At 35.5% G+C, this 20,738-nt stretch overlaps 1 protein-coding gene across 1 annotated transcript; it reads right to left on the bottom strand.

Moving 5' to 3' along the window:
- Positions 1-2,881: 2,881 nt before the first annotated feature.
- LOC135154377 (uncharacterized) lies at positions 2,882-14,683 on the bottom strand. Its single transcript, XM_064100518.1, has 3 exons — positions 14,383-14,683; positions 6,953-7,001; positions 2,882-3,385 (listed from the first exon to the last, which is right to left on the bottom strand). The coding sequence occupies exon 3, from the start codon at positions 3,356-3,358 to the stop codon at positions 2,882-2,884; it is 477 nt and encodes a 158-aa protein (XP_063956588.1). The 5' UTR covers positions 3,359-3,385; positions 6,953-7,001; positions 14,383-14,683.
- Between the last annotated feature and the right edge of the window lie 6,055 nt (positions 14,684-20,738).

Below are 20,738 nucleotides of genomic sequence, written 5' to 3'. Positions count from 1 at the left end.
GAGCTTTGTTTCATATTGTGACTTAAAAATGATTTTAACCCCCCCCCCCTCCCCCCCCCCCCCGCAGAGTCTCGCGGGCCGGATTGAGAATTTCCACGGGCCGGATCCGGCCTGCGGGCCGTAGTTTGAGAACCCCTGTAATAAACTAAGAAAAAGGAAAGTGGGGATGTGACATCATCAGCCCACCTAATGAATATTCATGACAATGTGGATATAAAGGTTTTCACACTATATTGATAAACTTTAAAATTCAATAACTTTGTTATTTGTTATCCGATTTTGATGATATTTTCAGCATTTAGCTTTGTGAATTTTACTCTATCTATTTAGATAGAAATATTTACAGCCTAGACCATCCCTTTACAAATGGTACTGTACACTTAAAAGTGGATTATTTTCATCAAGATTGTTTAAGGGAAAAATACATCGTTGCTAAGGTAAATAGTGTTGCTAGGCAATGGAATTGTGTCAGTAGATGATGGTAAATTCCTGAATACTGTTTAACAAACTATCATATGTTAATTTTCTCAATATGTTTACTCTAAGGCACAACTTCCTCAGCACATTTGACCGAGATGACGAGTGGTAACATAGCTGTTGCTAGGGAATATTGTTACTAGGCAACACATTTGTCTCCATGGAAGCTAAAAAATAGTCAGTTTGTTGAATGATTATTGAAAATGAGGTTGTAGGCATCTATATGATAATTTTGTGAGTATTATTGCTCATAATGAACTATTTTTACACAGATTTGTCCAGGGAGGAGAGTGTTATCATAGTCGTTGCTATGGAAAATAGTCGTTGCTAGGCAATGAATTGGTATCCATGGGTAAGGTGAAATGGTAATTTTGTTGTTGTTCTATTGAAGACAAGATACTGCATGTTAATTGATCAGGTATTATTAACTCAATCCACTTTTTTCACCACAAAATAGTATAGAGTATGTGACTGTCAATGTAGTCAAAATGAACAATAATATGGCGATTTGTACGATGTGAAAGGGGTATGTTTAGTAGAGCTTATCAAATTTATTTTAGGTTTGCAATAATTAAAGTGGGGGTTTTCGGTTCTTTTTATTATTTTTCAATAATACTTTATAGAATTTCATTGGTGTAACTTATTAGGTTTAATCTAACCTAGTTAAAAAGTTAAAAGTTAGGTTTGAAATGGAAAAATAAGTGGTTTACTTAAGGAGCTAAATGGTTGCTAAGGAAAGTTATGTTGCTAGGCAACAATTTCAGAGAAAATATTCATAAATTCAGTTGTTATTCAGTAATTCTTCTTACAATATATAGTGGAACTATCCTTTAAAAATAAGAAAACATTCCTGATAATTTAAATTTATGAGTAAAAAATCAATATTCACGATAAATATTCAATAAGTATTTAAAATGGGCGTGGCTTAATCAAGGCTGGCTTCCATGGTGATGCTACATATTACGTCATTTTTAATGCCCAATTCCGAAAAATTCAGAAAATTTCCTTTAATTTGATGTATGATTTTGCTTTGATCCAGCCGGGGGGATTAAAGTCAAGAAATAAACCACTTTTTGGCTTCTTGCCACTCATCTATTTATACTATCTCGTACTTCTGAGGAAAAAACTTGAATAGCAAAATAGTATTTCATTCAAAAGAGCATTATTTTTCGTTATTTCTGTTTGTTCAATTTCATAGATACGTCATTTTAAACGGTAAACATTGAACGTTCATTTTATCTTCTTAATTTCTTGGTATCTTTACAATTCCTCAGGTTATTTACTCTTTGAAATGTTCATGAAATCATAATTTTCTAGGTTTTACTTATTGAAAAAACGATGTAAAATATTACATCTTTTCTCCATTTTTCCAAACGCGAATACGAAAGATAATAACACGATCATAAAGCCCATGAACCATGCATCATTTCATGTGTAGAAGGTTTCATTATACAACGTACGGGTAAAGAATTATGACCGTTTTTAAATCAGTCGCTGCTCGATTTTCTGCCAAATTAGGACTCCCTCGAATATCCCTGGCAGTAGAGGGGTATTCGGGCTGGCAGGGTTAGAGTTAATGTATTAGGCCTAATGAGTGAGTGAAATGTGTTGACACTGAAGCCTGAAAACTGGATATTTCAAGCACTTTGTAATCCTTAATAGGATTTGTGAGTTGATATATCTATAACAAAAATGCGAGCACAAATGGTGAGACGAAATTTTTGGTAAAATGTCATAAAGGGGGGGGGGGGGTATTAAATAGTTTGTTGTATAATTTGGCAAATCAAATAATGCGAGCGCATAGCGCAAGCTGCCAATGGATGGAGCTCACTTTTACAGCTTTCTTAGAGCGTTCGTTTGATTCCAATATAATCGAGAATGCCTTGAGTACTTCTTACTTCAAACGTACGGCCGACGTATGATTCTGTGCACTCCCTTTGTCTAGGGGGTTATTGTCCTCGGGGGGGGGGGGGGGGTAATTGCTTCCGGTGGTAATTGTACAAATCGAATATTTCACACTGACTGCGAGTTAGGTATGAACAACTATTGATAGCAGGCTACTGGAGCTTATAAAAAAGTTATGATTAAACTAGTAAAATTCAAATTTGCATGCTGGTGCTATTACATAAAAGGAACATTTAATGAGAGGGTAAAGCTATTTAACACCAAATTGTATGCACTGAAATATATTTGATGACTTGACATTTCAAATGGCAATTCTAAGAGTAGCCTACCCGATGACACTATCCTTGTTTAAAATAGAATGGTACCGTTTGTTCTCTAAATGTATCCGAATATTTACAGGAAATAGTTTACATGTAATATGAACACTGTAGAAATTGAAACACTGCATGGGATTGATATTTAAATTGTATCAACAAAATATGTTTTCATAAGCAAGAACTTACCTAACGTATTGCATCGTCTTCACACGTCTGCAGCACTCCATTAGGTAAACTAAGGCATCCTCGTTTGTACAATCTACACATCGCAGATGGAGCTCCTGCAGGTTCTGTGTATGTTCTTTGATGGACAGACCCAGTCCTCTCATTGTCTCTATCGATACACGGCTCCTCTCTGGTGAAAGTGACGACGGACCATAAACATATATATGTTTGAGATTCTGCCCTCCCGTCTGACGAAGACCAGCGGTGATATGGGTCATGTCTCCCTCTGCATCATCCATAATGATATCGATATCTTCCAAACCAGGGAGCGATGAAATCAGACCTTCATAGCAATGTGACGTCACACTCTTTGCTGATAGTTTTGTGACCGATGGTAGCTCAGGAGGTGAAGAGAAACTGAGAGATGAGTCTGAGATGGTAAGATGCTTCAGTGAGTTGAAAGATGTAAGACATGGCCACATTCTAGAAGTCATCTTGGAAGACAGACGACATGCGGTTATCTGAAGGAAAATATTAATAGCAAAGATGGATAACAATTATGTTGTGTAAAACCTATTTGGTTCATGTAATAATTTTGGGATCAGATTTATTCTTCACACTTTTAATGCATTTCGTAAAAAAAAAAATAAATGTATTTCAGCCAACCCCCGCCGACCCCCCCCCCCCGCAAAAAAAAAAAACCGCGATAATAAATAAATCAAAGGTGATGTTTCATATTGAATATTCATACTCTTAAAGAAACATTATTTCAGAGGAGAAATTCTGAACAAAATCCGAATTATATGAAATATATTCACACACGAACACACCCATATATATATATATTACTGAAAAAACCCCAAGGCTATCTCTTGTTTTGCTACCCCCAAAAAAGAAAATCGAATGTCACTGTTCCAATTGATTACGATATCTTATCAATATATGTGCCCCAAAATGCTCGTGGTGTGAAGTTTCAAGAAGAAAATTTGTTTTATTGAAAAAGATTTACCCATTTTACATCAAACTGTAATGCAAACGGATGCACCCCTGTTTATTATTGTCTTGTCTATATAAAATACATTCTCAAGAATGGGATGGGCTGAAAATTATAGGATATGATGTATAATGATATTATAAGTTGCTTTCCAATATCCAATTACTAAATATGTAAAGTTTATTTAGTTATTTTCCCCTTTAAGGATATTCATAGCATGGAATGATTAAAAATGTTCCAGAAGGCTCTATAGTACAGCTTTGTTAGACATGAGTAATCTTTGAATAATCTTGGTTATTTCTGGAATTTGCAAACAATAGAGAATGTAAACAATAGAGTCTGTCCACAGTGGAAAATGGACGATAGAATTAGCTATTTTGTTTACAATTGTTAATTTCACTGAGGTCATTCAAGAATGTTTTAGAATTTGATTGCTCCAGAAAGAAGAAGAATGTTCTTAATATATAGTGAATACTATAAACTTCCAGAATAGTTGAAGTTTGTATATATAAGCTGGCAGTTTCTTAAAGGACATTATCATATCAGATCGGATAATATCATATCAGATCAGAACTTAAAGTTTCGATCATGCCAGACTTTATGTCAGAGCAGACTTTATTTCCACCTGGATTATTTATCTTCTGTGGAATTATTTGCCCGCCATCAATGAACTGTTTGCAGTAATTTTGAGAGAGGAATTCTCAGTTCTCATAGAGATCATCAACCAGTTTTAATGAACACTCTTCAACCCATGGATTGCTGAAATTGACTGTTAATCATCATCAACATCGTCTTCACGGACATTTCAACTCATTACAATGACTATTGTTATTCATTGTGCTTCAACATCAGTTTCATCATCGCCATCAGTAGCGTACCGTGAGCCGGAGGAGACAAAGCATTGGGGGGGGGGGGGGGGCACTGCATTGTCTGTGAACAATGCAGTGCCCCCCCCCCAATGCTTTGTCTCCTCCGGCTCACGGTACGCTACTGATCGCCATCATCGTAAACTTTAATTTAAGGAATCTTCGCCAGCCAACTTGGATTTTACTTTGGATTATTATCACAATTTCAAGAGACGTAAGACCATTATTATGTTTATTTCTTATGTATAATCAACTCCTGTAATAAAAGAAAAGGAAATCAAATTAAAAAACATTACATTGTTATTTGTTGCAGTATCGTAACAAGGTACTCTTACGGCTAATTTCAAATAAACATTAGAACATTACCGAAACTGGGCGCCATATCTAAATGTGGTAATCAAAAAATAAGAAAATTACAAATTTAAATTCTACTGGGTAAAAATACATTGAATACCTTTTGTGTTTCGTCAGTGTAGTGTTGCGACACTAGATCAATGCAACCAGTAAGCGTTCAAAATAAATATAAATTCCCGTTTTTGTATCGCCTGCACAGCAGCCGCTTTTCCGACGGCGGCGGCGCGCCGCCTCCGCCGTCGTAAAAGCGGCGTTGTCAACATTGAAATCTAAACCAAGGTTAAGTTTTTTTTAAATGTCATCATAAATTAAAAGTATATTTGAAACATGAATATAAGGGTAATAAGCAATTACTTAATATCCTCTTTGAGTTTCAAGTCACATAATCAAGGTCAAAGGTCTTTTAGGGTCAGTGAACTTTGGCCGTGTTGGGGATATCTATTCAATTGGCATAACTTTGAAAGTTAATGGATCTACACATGAATTTAATAAAAGATAGACATTAGGGATATTAAGTATGTTTTGGACACGACTTAGGTCACGTGATTATAGCCAAAGGTCATGTTGGGTCAATGGACAAAGCATTTTATTATCAGATGAATGTTTTCTTTTGTGAACAATTATTCAACAACTGTTTTTGCACTGTTGCTATATTGAATCACGTAGGTTAAGTTTTGGAAATGTCCTCATAACTTAGAATGTATAAGGACCTCGTTCATGAAACCTAAACATAAGGGTAATAGTGTATCACCAAAGATCCTGCGTGATTTTCAAGTCACATGACCAAGGTCAACGAATTTTGACCATGCTGTGGTTATTTGTGGAATTTTCATCATAAATTTGAACTTTTAGGGGATCTAGTTCATGAAATTTGATATAAAAAAGATCAATTGAGTATCCCTGGACTTCCTGTGCGAGTTTCGGGTCACATGACTAATAAAGGTCAAAGGTCACTTAGGGTCAACGAATTTTGATAATGTTGGGGGTATTTGTGGAAGTGTCATAACTTTAAAAGTTTATGGATCTAGTTCATAAAACATTGAACATAAGAGTAACCATGAATATATAAATATCATGTGTGAGTGTCAGGTCACATGACTAAGATCAAAGGTAATTTAGAGTCAATAAACTTGGGCCGTGTTGGGGGTATATTTGAATTGGCATCATAACTTTGAAAGTTGAAAGTTTTTTCCAAGTACCGATTCCCCCTGGCACAGTAATGAATATATAAAGAGAGTAGCATACGTTGTTTGATATTATTCTTGAAGAAAGAATAATTTGAGTGAGACTTTTTTAAATAATGGCATTTTGACCCTTTTGAAAAGTTGCCTTACACCACTATAACATATCATATGGGGCCAATCTAAAGTCTCCAACGCTAAATTAAATAAAACTGTTGGAAGTTTTGAAAAATCAAAACTTTCTTGTTTGTATGATATTATCTAATTTTTCACTTAATCTACTTGTTTGATTTTTCTTTAAAATGAGTCACTGCAAACAGTTCTAAACAGGTCCACTTTAAAGTAAGTTTATGGAAATTCTCTGCCAGAGCTCAGTACAATCATATATTGTTTAGCTTGATACATCTTGATCATGATTATAAATTGTTCAAAATATTAAATTGCAAGGTCTAAATACACGAACAAAATTCAGCTGGGTCTTCACGCTCGCATTAATAAAGTTAATGTGTACGTAAAAGTTCAGTCTTTAGTTGTGAATACCCATAAAAGAAGCAAATATCATGTGGGAACATGTGGAAAAAATCCCCTCCTTCCATTAGTGAAAGCTGGATCCGGCCCTGATAATGTTGTAGTTATATAGCAACCGGAAATTTACAAAAGTAATATACAACAGCATAATACACATATGCTTACCTTAACACCTGAGGTGGTATCAAAGTGGAATCGCCATTTATCAAGAGTTCTGTGTGCGGAATTGATAATAAACAAATGAAACATCATTCAGATGTGAACTAGGTGCCTCAAGTTATTTGAATAATAACCATGGATAACAACATTATTGTGACAAACACAGCAGCAATGAGTTGCTCGTGTGATGTTCTAACATTGATAATATGAGAAAGTAAACAAAAGTGGGGGACCTTGTGTGTGTGGGTGTGTTTGGCGGGTGTATATCGGCAATTCTTTGATGATCATTTTCAACTCCAGTGTAGTAAACAGATAAGTATCTGCTACATACAAATCTGATTCTTGAGAAAATAGTTATTTGGCGATCATAATATATGACATTACTGATCAGTTATCATCGTGATCATAATGCTTAGAAAGTAGTATATGTCTCATCACATTATAAACAATGTGTACCTCGTATCATTATTATCAGAATCGTTATAAAAATGAGAATACATATTTATTCAAAGAAAAAGAAATCGCCGTTAACATAACAGGTAATAAGAAAAAGTAACTTTGCACTTCATTCGAATTGACCCCCCCCCCCCACAAAACCCCGAAAAATATGGTTCATGTTTAGTTTAATATCAATTACCATTATTAAATAGTTTTGTGAATGGTCATCTGCAATAGTCATTTCAAGCGTCATCACGTCATTGCAATATGAAGTTAGAATAACCGATTTAAAGAAAGGTACATGCCTTGGACTAATGATGACAGAAAACCATTCTGAAAGCAGCATCCAATTAGCAACATACAAATCTGATGCTTGAAAAAAGAGGTATTTGGCGAGCATAATATAATATTACATTACTAATTACAGTTATCGTCGTGATCGCAATGCTCAGAAATATATGTCTCATCACAATATAAACAATATCTCCCTCGTATCATTATTATCATAATCGTTATCAAAATGAGAACACATATTTCTTGGAGGAAAAAGAAATCACCATGGCCATGGAGGTAATAATACAAACAAATCGTCGGCGTTCATCCGAACCGTAGTATCAGTCAATTTTGGTTAAAAAAAAAAAAAAAAACGATTTTTAGATTTTTGCAGAAAATGAATGTACAAATCCTATTCTATTTATAAATAGATTTCTAGGCAGCAATTTAATTCAGTTTCTGAGATATGAGGGGATTTTCACGGCGATACCATATTCTTTTTTAATAAAATATGCAAATGCCATTGGAAACATGTACTGTAGCAGAGCGATACGACGTTTTGACTGACCGCGATTTCAGTGCGCGCGGTCAACCAAACTGTCGTATCGGCCATCTGCACTGCAATGACTTTGCACGTGAAAAGCGATACGACGTTTTGACTGACCGCGCACATTGAAATCGCGGTCAGGGTCGTTGTATTCCCTATGGCGTTTTTTGTATAGGGGAAATCTAAATCGCTCAAGCCGAAATTACAAGCACGGAGCCCTTTTGCGATAATTTCTATAATCCTTGGTTTCGTTTAAAAATAAGAATACCATTGTCAAGCAATTGTCTTGGTCTTTTCAACCATGTATTTTTCTAGCAATGAATAAATTGTAAGGCCGGGGAACTAAGTGTGAAAATTATAGTAAACTTTGAAGTCGATTTTTTTCTGAAATTGGGTTTTCAACCGTCGTATGTGGGTACGACGGTTTGGATGACCGCCGACGAAATTTACACTTCATTCAAATTGACACAACCCCCCCCCCCCCGAAAAACATGGCTCGTTTTTAGTTTAATATCAATCACCATCTTAAAGTGTTTATTGCAATATGACTTTAACCGAGTTAAAGAGAAGGTACATGGCTGGGAGTAATGATGATAGAAAACCATTCTGAAAGCAGCATCCAATTAACTACTGCTGAACTTATAGATAACCGAAAACAGGCTAGTCACATATTGAGCCCATGGACCTACTAGGTCCATGCTGAGCCCATGAATCGCGTTTTGTATTCAGTTTGGTGTAAGGAGATAACGGAATTCCCTCCTGTTTTCTTCATTAAAATTCTAAAAGGATAACTACTACTTTATAGACTAATTTATCCGAATTGCTAATATGAACATTGGTATTCTTTGGTTACAACGGAGTAAAGCGAGAAGGCCAACAATATCCACATTATGAAGTAACCATGCCTTTAGAAAGATCATTATGACAAACGATCATAATTTGGCCAAGCTTCCTGCAAATACGGAATATGACTCTTTTGACACTTGACTTTGTAACTCTCCAAACTCTTCTTCAACAATATTTGTTTCGAAATCCAAATCTAGATAATGACTTCTGGGTTTTCTTCTATTTCATGATAGAACTACTCCGTGACAGAGTGGAGAAATTGCACGTTCACTAGCATTTGCAATAGGTTTTGCACGCGAGAGGAGCTTGATGTGGGAGAGCCAATCATGTTTCTGGTTTCATGATGTACGTCATCAAATTCGAGAGAATTCAGAGACCGATGCGAGGCATATTTCGGAGAGGCATTTTAGCGCTTTTTAATTGGCGATTTCCACCTTATGTATTATGTTCGTTACTTTCAAATGACTTAATGATAATCCCCACATAATTACCTTTCCATTGATATGTATAACAACATATTCATAATCAATGTATTTCTCCTTTAAAAGGACCTTGACCACTTTGCTAAACAAATTTGCCGAATCATTCGTCTCCTCCTGAACATCCTGTATCGTTATAAATGGGAGTTAGTCCAGGATAGGCCACATAGAGAAGGGGTCGAACTTTGTTTTTTGTTAGATATACAATGTTTTTTTATGGTTTCTTTTCAATTCGAGGGTGCTGATTCCGAATCTTAATGATGCCACTTTGGTAACCTTGAGCATTTTCCGAAAATTGGCTAAATCAAATATTGCCGCCAAAATATGCAAATTACCCATGAAAATCGTAAAATTGCCCACAAATTAACTATAAAATGCATGTAGTTGTTGTGCGGAAGTGAAATACTCGTTGGAAAAACGATATTTGAAAAAAAAAAATTATTTAACTGATATTAGGAGTGGGCTATAAATGGGTGATTTTTGGTTTTACTGTGGGAACAGTTTTTTTGTGTTCCTTTTACCTTATCTCAACATGAAATGACAATATTTTTTGTCTCGGGTCCGAGAAAAAAGTGTGCCGGGCCAAAATCCAAAATGGCCGCCAAAACCCCCCAAAATCACAGTTTTGGCCAAAACTTTTTTATTTGGTTGTCATTTTCTCTGGTTTTGGTGTCTATTCATATGTTTTTGGGGGCAGGCAATTTGTTTTTCCTTTAATTAGTACTTTTAAACCATTATTTGTAGAGTTAAAAGGTAATTATACCTAAATTTTCCCATTTTTGTAGCCTTTTTTCAGCCCAAAAGTGGGTTTTATCATCCTGGGGTTCTGGGATATTAGATGGTACGAGGTCAACAATAGCAAGTAGCTTCATGTAGCTATATTGCTTTTATTCCTCCACTTAAGGTTTTACAGATATTTGTGAAATATATCTTATCAAATATAAGAAAAAGTCATTTATCCATAAGGGCTATACGGTTTGCAATGCACTGTACATACTACACTGCATATATCCATGCATTGACCACCATGGCATATGACAAGGCCTGTATATAAACTGTAGTGTCATAGAAATAAGCTTCAAAGGTTTAGAATTAGATTGTGAATTTGATTCCCTGTCAGCTGATGTACATGGTGAAACCAGCAACGTAAATTACACTTACATGTAAATATCACATACATGTGAGCCATATCTTCTTAATTTGGAGGTTTTTTTTAACCTGGTTCTGGTGTCTAACTGGCCTATGTTTATAAGGTCGGGTAACTACTAGTATCATGGTAACGCTGATCAACAGCCAATCAGAATAAAGGATTGCATGCAAGTTACCATTAAGTTAAGTTAACATAATGGTACATTTTTATGCAACGGGGCCCAGAATAGCTACAGTGTAAATTACCCCTCTCCGCCCCCTGAATTAGCATATTTGACAAAACATGTCCTAAATTTCTGAGACAAAACATATATTTTCAATTTCTGAGGCATCTAATTCTAAACCTGAGAGCTCATTTCTATGACACTAGTTTATACAAGCCTTGTTATCTGTCATTGTGGCCAATGCATTTATGCAGTGCAGTATGTATGTACAGTACATTTTACATATGTATACTGTATAGCCCCAATGGATAATTGACATTTTTTATCTAATAAGATATATTTCACAAATATCCGTAAACCCAAAGTGGAGGAATAAAAGCAATATAGCTATATAAAGCTGCTTGCTATTGTTGACCTCGTACCATCTAATATCCCAGAACCCCAGGATGATAAAACCTACTTTTTGGCTGAAAAAAGGCTTTGAAAATTGGAAAATTTAGGTATAATTACCTTTTAACTCTACAAATAATAGTTTAAAAGTACTAATTATAGGAAAAACAAATTGCCTCCCCCCCAAGACATATTAATAGACACCAAAACCAGAGAAATTGACCACCAAATAAAAAAGTTGTGGCCAAAACTGTGATTTTGGGGGGTTTTGGCGGCCATTTTGGATTTTGGCCCGGCACTCTTTTTTCTCGGACCCGAGACAAAAAATATTGTCATTTCATGTAGAGATACATTACAAGGAATAAAAAAAAACTGTTGTCATATTGAAATTACAAAAAAAGTATTTTTGACCCATGTATAGCCCACTCCTACTGATATGCAAAATGGCCGACATAGGCCCCTGTATACGCTATTATGTAGAATAAGAATGGGGAAAATAATTTTAAAACAAGAGCACTATTATTGCATGTGATTGTGACCTACGAGTGGACTACTGTCTGAAAACCTGATTGTTATAAAACTATGTCATTTTTATACTATATGATGTGATAAATGCTGTATTATGATATTCAAAGTGGCTGCCATAATAAAGCCTTACACAGTGTACAATATATAATATTGACAATATATACAATATATTTCGGTAATATTGCTGTATCTTGACATTCAAAATGGCTGCTATATGCCCTACCTGTATTGTGAACAAAGGGAATGAAGAAACTAATTTTCACAAGAGTAAGAACAATAAAATGAATGTAATTGTAATCTACGAGTGACATTTTGTCTGAAAACATGCTTTTTCTAGCGAGACACCATTTTTTTTGTCATGCATGAGATAACTGCTGTATTGTGAAATTCAAAATGGCCTCTATGGGCCCTTAGAGCTACAATGTAAATGGGGACAAATATTTTTGTGAGAATTAGAATTTGCCTGACTAAGAAATCCATATAATTCTGTTGTATGAGGAAAATACTGTAAACAAATGATTTTTTTTTATGAAATATATATATACATATATATATATATATATACATATATATTGATCGTTTATTTATTCAAAAAGCAATACATATTTGGACATTTGGCAGCCAATGGCTGAAAAATGGTTTACAAATGGTTTTCATATATATATATATATATATGTAAAGAAAATACAAATTCAAAATAATACATGTATTGGACCTCGTAGAGTTAAGAAAAATCGTTGATATGTTGGGTCGATATAGATAGATCAGATGAATAGAAAAGGCGATTAAAGTTTAATAAATTGAACAGAGTTGTTTAGTTAATCATACATTGTTTATAACATTTCCTCTCCCATATAGGTGATAATGACTGTATTTTTACTTTCAAAATGGCCGCTACAAGCCCTAACTAAATTATGTAATATGGGTATAGGGAAACAAATTTTCACAAGAATGAGAACCAAATATGCACGTAACTATGTAATGTATAAGAAAAATATTGTCTTGATCATGGTTTTTAACTAAATACATCATAATTATATTTGTCGAGAAGGTAATAAATGCCTTAGTTTGAAATTTAAAATGGCTACCATAGGATCCCAAAGCATTATGTACATTCTTACAGGGGACAGATAATTTTGACAGAATTTTTACTTTAAAAATGCTGAATTTGCATGTAAGTGTAAAGTATTGTCTAAACATGGTGATTTCTAACGAAACATATCAAAGCTTGTGTCCGAAAGGTGACGAATACTGCATTTTGAAATTGAAAATTGCCGCCATAGTCCCTTACCGTAATATGTAAAATTTGAATGGGGAAAGATAATTTCCACAAAAAGCATATTTCAAATATAAATGATCTATTTCGTTAGAAATCATATTTTCAGACAATATTTTTCTCATACATGCAACACCATTTAGTCAAACAAAGACAAATTCTGTTAAAATTATTTGTGCCCATTCGCATAGTACATCATAGGCCTACCGTCAGGGCCTGTAGCGGCCATTTTGACTTTAAAAAATACATTATTTATCACCTCCCTGGCAAAATGAATGATATATCGTGTTAGGAAGTATGTTTTCATACAATATTTTACTCTAAGATCACAATTATTATGCATTTTAAGGTGCTGACTACTGTGAAAATCGGTTTCCCAGATCGATTGTACATAATGCATTCAATGTCTTTGGCGGCCAATTTGAAAGTCAAAATACAATATTTAACACAAATATGAAACCCGAATAATATATTTCGTTGAAAATTATATTTTAAGTACAATGATTTATCACATACATGAGATAAGAAATGATACATATCTTTAGCAATCATGTTTTCAAACATTACCTTACTCATAGATCATTATTACTTGCATTGCAGTGCCCACTTTCGTAAAAATTAATTTTCCCTATTAATATTGTACAGGGGCCTAAATTATTATTATTTTTTTATTATTTTATTCGGCATAATCAATACATAAACAACATATACAAACAATAGGAATAGGAGAGTCACATGGATGCCGGGAAAGGAAAAAGATTAACTAAATAACTATAACCCGAAGGTCTTCCTTTCCAAGGAACTGAATATTTTGTCAAAATTCTTTCTTTTTTCAGAGAGTATTTCACTCCGGCAGCACAATAACATGTACTTTATAGCCAATGTGCGGACAATTTTATGATTTTCATGGGTAATTTGATTATTTTGGAGGCCATATTTGACTTTGCCAATTTGCCGAAAATGCTCAAGGTTACACGAGTGGCATCATTCAGGTTCGGAATCAGCACCCTCGAATTGATAAGAAACCATCAAAAAACATTGTATATCTAAAAAAAAAGATCAGACACCTTCTATCCTGGACTAAGTAAGCTTAGCTAGGCAGGAAAACGGAATTAAGTATTGTTTTGGAAACTGCACTAAGTGTAAGTTACCACGTATTATTATCTCATTACTGATTACCTAAAACGTTTTTATTAGTTCAGAATATTACAATAAGCCTACAATTTATATCCAGCGTGGTGATATAGTAGCGCTTTAAGCACCTAACCAGGAAAAGCATTTTGCATACGGCTATTGTAAGAATGGACATCCTTGGCAAATAAGGAGCTAAAAGCATGAACTCTCACTTTATCACAAGTCGTTGCAGTGATGTCAAACGTATTGAAGACTCGACAAATTCAACAAAGTCATCTCTAGCTGCATCTTGGAATTCAATATATCGCAACCCAGGTAGTGATGAGATTAACCCTTTATAGCATTGTGACGTCCGTTTACAGGCTATTAGCTCTGTGACGGACGGTAGCTCGGGAGGTGATAGTGAGAAACTAAGCAATGAGTCTGAGATGGTGAGATGGTTCAGTGATGTGAAGGATCTCAGACAGGACCACGTTCTAGCAGTTAACTCAGAAGACAGATGACATTTGTTTATCTGAAGGAAAATACAAATTCGAAAAGCTGGATAAAAATACCGTGTCAAAAACATAATTGATGCATGAACTAATATTGGGTTCTGATTTTTCTTCACACCTTTCATGCATTTCGTGAAATAAATTATAAAGGTATTTCAGAAAAACGAGAATATCCCAGAATTCCACGATGATTTATTTTATTTATTATTCAGACACTTGAAAAAACATTTTAATGATAAAATCTTAGAGAAATACCAAGTGATATATACGTAGTTTTTTATAAATAAGATTTTAAAATGGAAGGGTTATATTTAGTTTGGGTAAATCCCCCAAATGACATTTCATTATTCCGTTTGATTGACATATTTTATTAATGAATGTGCACCCAAAACGGTTGTGGTTTGAAGTTTTAAAAATCTAAACGGAAACATAACATTACTGCGTTATCTTATCGTGTCTATTTAAACGAGCTTCTCAATCATAGAATAGGCTGAAAATCTCAGGATATGATAGTAGTATAAGAACGTCTCCAGCGTCATGACGTAATGTTACGTAGCCCTCATGAATATTAATGAGGGTCATGAATATTAATGAGGGTCGTGAATACATAATGAGGGTGTCTTGGGCGTCATGACGTCATCCGAGCCCTAGCCTTAACCCTAGCCATAACCCTAACCGTAAGAGTACCAGCAACTGTAACCCTACACGAAACCCTAACCCTGAATGTACCAGCAACCCTAACCCTACCCCAAACCCTGAACACGATGGAAGATGATGCTACTGACGTCAGTCAGTGTCATCATGGACGACATCGATAAGGACATCGTTGGATTGCAACAGGGAAGTGCAATGGAAGGGGAAGGAACACGACGTGACATGAAATGGGTGGGGGTATAATAATATAATAAAATACAAGGGGAGTTCTATGACATCATACTCGATATAGTCATCCATGAGGTCGTTGGATTGCGAAAGGGGAGTGTAGAACGTGATGGGACATGAAATGGAGGGGTAAAACAACATGTTGAAAAACAAGGAAACCTCTATAAAGGGTGGAGGAAAACCGTCATTCGTCATTATTGCGACGAAAAAGGAGTAACACTCAAAAACTGGGACCGTCTACATACAACATGTGTAATACAACTGCAAAACGCCGACGATACCGAATGGTGGCAAGAATTTCAGGAACAAGTGGAAAAGGCGGACTTGCTCATGGTCATCGAATATCTGGCCATTATCGAGATTTTCAAAGACATGAACAAATATCCAAAGACATGGGTGGAAGAATTGATCAAAGAAAATCCTCGGATGAAAGTACGGCAATCGTTGGAGTGCTTGGACCCTTAGAAGTTGGTCAAATTTTAACCCCACGTAGCGAGAGTGATGTGGATGAGACGAGAGCTGATGGACCCGTACCTCATCACAGAGTATGGGTTGTCTATAGCATCATAACTTTATTATTTGTTTTATGAATATGAATTATGAAATATGTAAATTCATAACGTGTATGAAACATGGACATGACATCATAATTATACATAAATTATGAATAAATTATGATTAAAGCTATCGTGACGTCATACCGATGATGTAGTGGTCCCAAACTTTGCTTGGTTTAGAGCCCTTGGTTGTTTGCTCTCGGTATTAAGCAGCTATAGGCTTGGATTTTATTCTCAATGTTTACCTCGTTGAGTTTCATGCGAATGCATATATGGGCAGTATCGTCGTAGCCATCAATGATCGATTTTCTGTATGATAGGACTAGTATGTCGAAAAACAATGGGGGAAGCTGTAAAGAGCGGAGGAAAATGACAATTTATTCGTCAGTTTCGTCATTTGGTTATTTTCATAATTTTGATAATTTTGTCATTTCGTCATTACTTGTTGTTCTGTCATTTGTCAATCGGTCAATTATTCATTTTCTCGTGGTGCCATTTCGTCATTCCATCCTTTAGTGGGAATAGGGTGGGAAAGGGGAGGATCGATCGGCAAGGGAGGAGCCCTGAGGGACAAGTATCCGTCTTTTCATCATTGTACAATTCGTCATTTTCATGCCATCGTTTTTTAATTTTTTCTCTCGTTTTGTCATTTTGATAATTCGGCCATTCGGTAATTATTCTACCATTTGTCGATCGGTCAATAATTTATTTCTCGTTCAGCCATTCGGTTATTTCGCCGATTCATCATTTTCTTCCTTACGTTATACGCTGTTGTTCCGCTTTTTAACAGTTTCCTAAAGAAATTGTTCGTTGAAAATCAAGAAACATATGCATAATTTTTTTTAAATTTCTACTTTGTTTAATCTGTCTATCATCACTGTACATTTCGTCATTTTAATGTCATCCTGCATGTTTGTGTTATTTCCATGCCATCGTTTTTATTTTTTCTCTCGTTTCGTAATTTTGATAATTGTCGATCAGTCAATTGTTCATTTTCTCCTTCTGTCATTCGGTCATTTCGTCGTTTTGTCATTTTCTTCCTTACGTTACGTCGTTGTTTTGTTACTAACAGTTTCCAAAAGAAATAGTTTCATTGAAAATCAAGAAAGATATAAGAGAACAAACTAGATGGCCATCGTAAGTATACACAATGATTGTTCATCTTCTACTCCCTCCTATACTTGTCAGATGATTCATAACAATTATTATAATGTGATATTATTGGGAGAAATATATCCCCCACCCCACGATCGACACCCATGTCAACGATTCAACCAAAACAATATTGCTGCCTAAGTTCTTATACCCCCGAAATCTTTATTAATTATTATTATTGATTTTCAATGAAACCATTTCTTTTGGAAACTGTTAGTAACAAAACAACGACGTAACGTAAGGAAGAAAATGACAAAACGACGAAATGACCGAATGACAGAAGGAGAAAATGAACATTTGACTGATCGACAATTATCAAAATGACAAAACGAGAGAAAACATTAAAACGATGGCATGGATATAACACAAACAGGATGACATTAAAATGACGAATCGTACAATGATGATAGACAGATTAAACAAAGTAGAAAAAAAAAATGATGCATATGTTTCTTGATTTTCAATGAACAATTTCTTTAGGAAACTGTTAAAAAGCAGAACAACAGCGTATAACGTAAGGAAGAAAATGATAAATCGGCGAAATAACCGAATGGCTGAACGAGAAATAAATTATTGACCGATCGACAAATGGTAGAATAATTACCGAATGGCCAAATTATCAAAATGACAAAACGAGAGAAAAAATTAAAAAACGATGGCATGAAAATGACGAATTGTACAATGATGAAAAGACGGATACTTGTCCCTCAGGGCTCCTCCCTTGCCGATCGATCCTCCCCTTTCCCACCCTATTCCCACTAAAGGATGGAATGACGAAATGGCAGCACGACAAAATGAATAATTGACCGATTGACAAATGACAGAACAACAAATAATGACGAAATGACAAAATTATCAAAATTATGAAAATAACCAAATGACGAAACTGACGAATAAATTGTCATTTTCCTCCGCTCTTTACAACTTCCCCCATTGTTTTTCGCCATACTAGTCCTATCATACAGAAAATCGATCATTGATGGCTACGACGATACTGCCCATATATGCATTCGCATGAAACTCAACGAGGTAAACATTGAGAATCAAATCCAAGCCTATAGCTGCTTAATACCGAGAGCAAACAACCAAGGGCTCTAAACCAAGCAAAGTTTGGGACCACTACATCATCGGTATGATGTCACGATAGCTTTAATCATAATTTATTCATAATTTATGTATAATTATGATGTCATGTCCATGTTTCATACACGTTATGAATTTACATATTTCATAATTCATATTCATAAAACAAATAATAAAGTTATGATGCTATAGACAACCCATACTCTGTGATGAGGTACGGGTCCATCAGCTCTCGTCTCATCCACATCACTCTCGCTACGTGGGGTTAAAATTTGACCAACTTCTAAGGGTCCAAGCACTCCAACGATTGCCGTACTTTCATCCGAGGATTTTCTTTGATCAATTCTTCCACCCATGTCTTTGGATATTTGTTCATGTCTTTGAAAATCTCGATAATGGCCAGATATTCGATGACCATGAGCAAATCCGCCTTTTCCACTTGTTCCTGAAATTATTGCCACCATTCGGTATCGTCGGCGTTTTGCGGTTGTATTACACATGTTGTATGTAGACGGTCCCAGTTTTTGAGTGTTACTCCTTTTTCGTCGCAATAATGACGAATGACGGTTTTCCTCAACCCTTTATAGAGGTTTCCTTGTTTTTTAACCTGTTGTTTTACCCCTCCATTTCATGTCCCATCACGTTCTACACTCCCCTGTCGCAATCCAACGATGTCATGGATGACTATATCGAGTATGATGTCATAGAACTCCCCTTGTATTTTATTATATTATTATACCCCCACCCATTTCATGTCACGTCGTGTTCCTTCCCCTTCCATTGCACTTCCCTGTTGCAATCCAACGATGTCCTTATCGATGTCGTCCATGATGACACTGACTGACGTCAGTAGCATCATCTTCCATCGTGTTCAGGGTTTGGGGTAGGGTTAGGGTTTCGTGTAGGGTTACAGTTGCTGGTACTCTTACGGTTAGGGTTATGGCTAGGGTTAAGGCTAGGGCTCGGATGACGTCATGACGCCCAAGACACCCTCATTATGTATTCACGACCCTTATTAATATTCATGACCCTCATTAATATTCATGAGGGCTACGTAACATTACGTCATGACGCTGGAGACGTTCTTATACTACTTATGATCTATATAAGTTATGTTTCAAAGTCCAATTTCTAAATATGTAAAGAAAGTATTCTAACGGCTATTTCTAATAACATAAAAAAATTACCGACACTGGAAACCAGATCTAAATTGAATCCTAAGTGCAGCAAAAATGACAATTCTAAATTCTACTGTGCAAAAATGTATTGAATAACCATTATGTTTCGCAAGTATACTGTTCCGATACTAGATCAATACAACAATAATCATTCAAATTAATGTTATATTCCATTTTTATTACTTATACATGGATATGATATCCAGTTTGCTTTTACAAAACATGATTAGATACTCAATACTCATGACATATTTATATTTTTCTTTAAATTTACTCGTGATTCACGCTCGAATTATGCCCGGCAGACTCGATAGCGATGTTTACAAGATTCCATGCGTTGTTGGTTGGTTGAGTTTAGTGTGGAGGTGGCGCTATCCATCGATGTCCGATGATTTCCGCCAGGCTAAGCGAGAGGGATTCCACCCTCCCCTGTACAGCTCTCGTCATTCGATTTTGCTATTAATTGCATTGTGCATAGGCGGATCCAGCTTTTGGCGAAAGGGGGGGGGGCGCACTGCCGGGCGGCGCACATATTTTTGCACTTCACCGGCGCCATAAAAGAAAATGTTGAAAAAGGGGTAAAGTCTGACCCTGTCAAACGCTCTTTTCAAAATGTAGGATTTCCAGTCATGCCATTTTGCATGACCACACGCAGATAATATATCCGGGGGGGGGGGGGGCAAGACTCGAAAATTTGGTGCACATCTCACATTTGCACATTTTTCATAGTTTTCATGAAATGTTAAGGAAAAAAACAATTTTTTTCACAACAGCAGATCGCGAATGTGCCCCCCCTTCCCCCTTGCTGCGTACGACCATTCCCTGAAGTCCACTTAAACATATCTCATTATAGCAGAAATATACATCAATTTAAACATATAATCTTTCTAAAACATATATAGAAAGTAAAAAAGGGGCCTAAGCTTTCGATCCTAGCAGAATCTTCGTCGGAGGCAAAATGACAAACATATAAAGTGGAACAACCATAATATAGACCATTATAAACATATATAGAGAGAGATTGAAAAACTTATTAAAGAAAGAAACAAGCAAAAAGTAACACAAATTATGCATGTTATGTGCGATTACAAAATCTCGTGTATTAACCCTTTTATTGCGATGAGGCCAATACTTTTGTATAATTAATAGAGATACAAGTTTTTTTTACTATATATATATACACACAGGGGCGTCGATCCTTTTTTTAAGATTTGGGGGG

This window comes from Lytechinus pictus, chromosome 6, assembly GCF_037042905.1.
Source record: "Lytechinus pictus isolate F3 Inbred chromosome 6, Lp3.0, whole genome shotgun sequence".
Taxonomy (NCBI): domain Eukaryota; kingdom Metazoa; phylum Echinodermata; class Echinoidea; order Temnopleuroida; family Toxopneustidae; genus Lytechinus; species Lytechinus pictus.
Note: the sequence above shows the minus strand (reverse complement) of the source record. Positions and strands in the feature narration are given on the sequence as shown.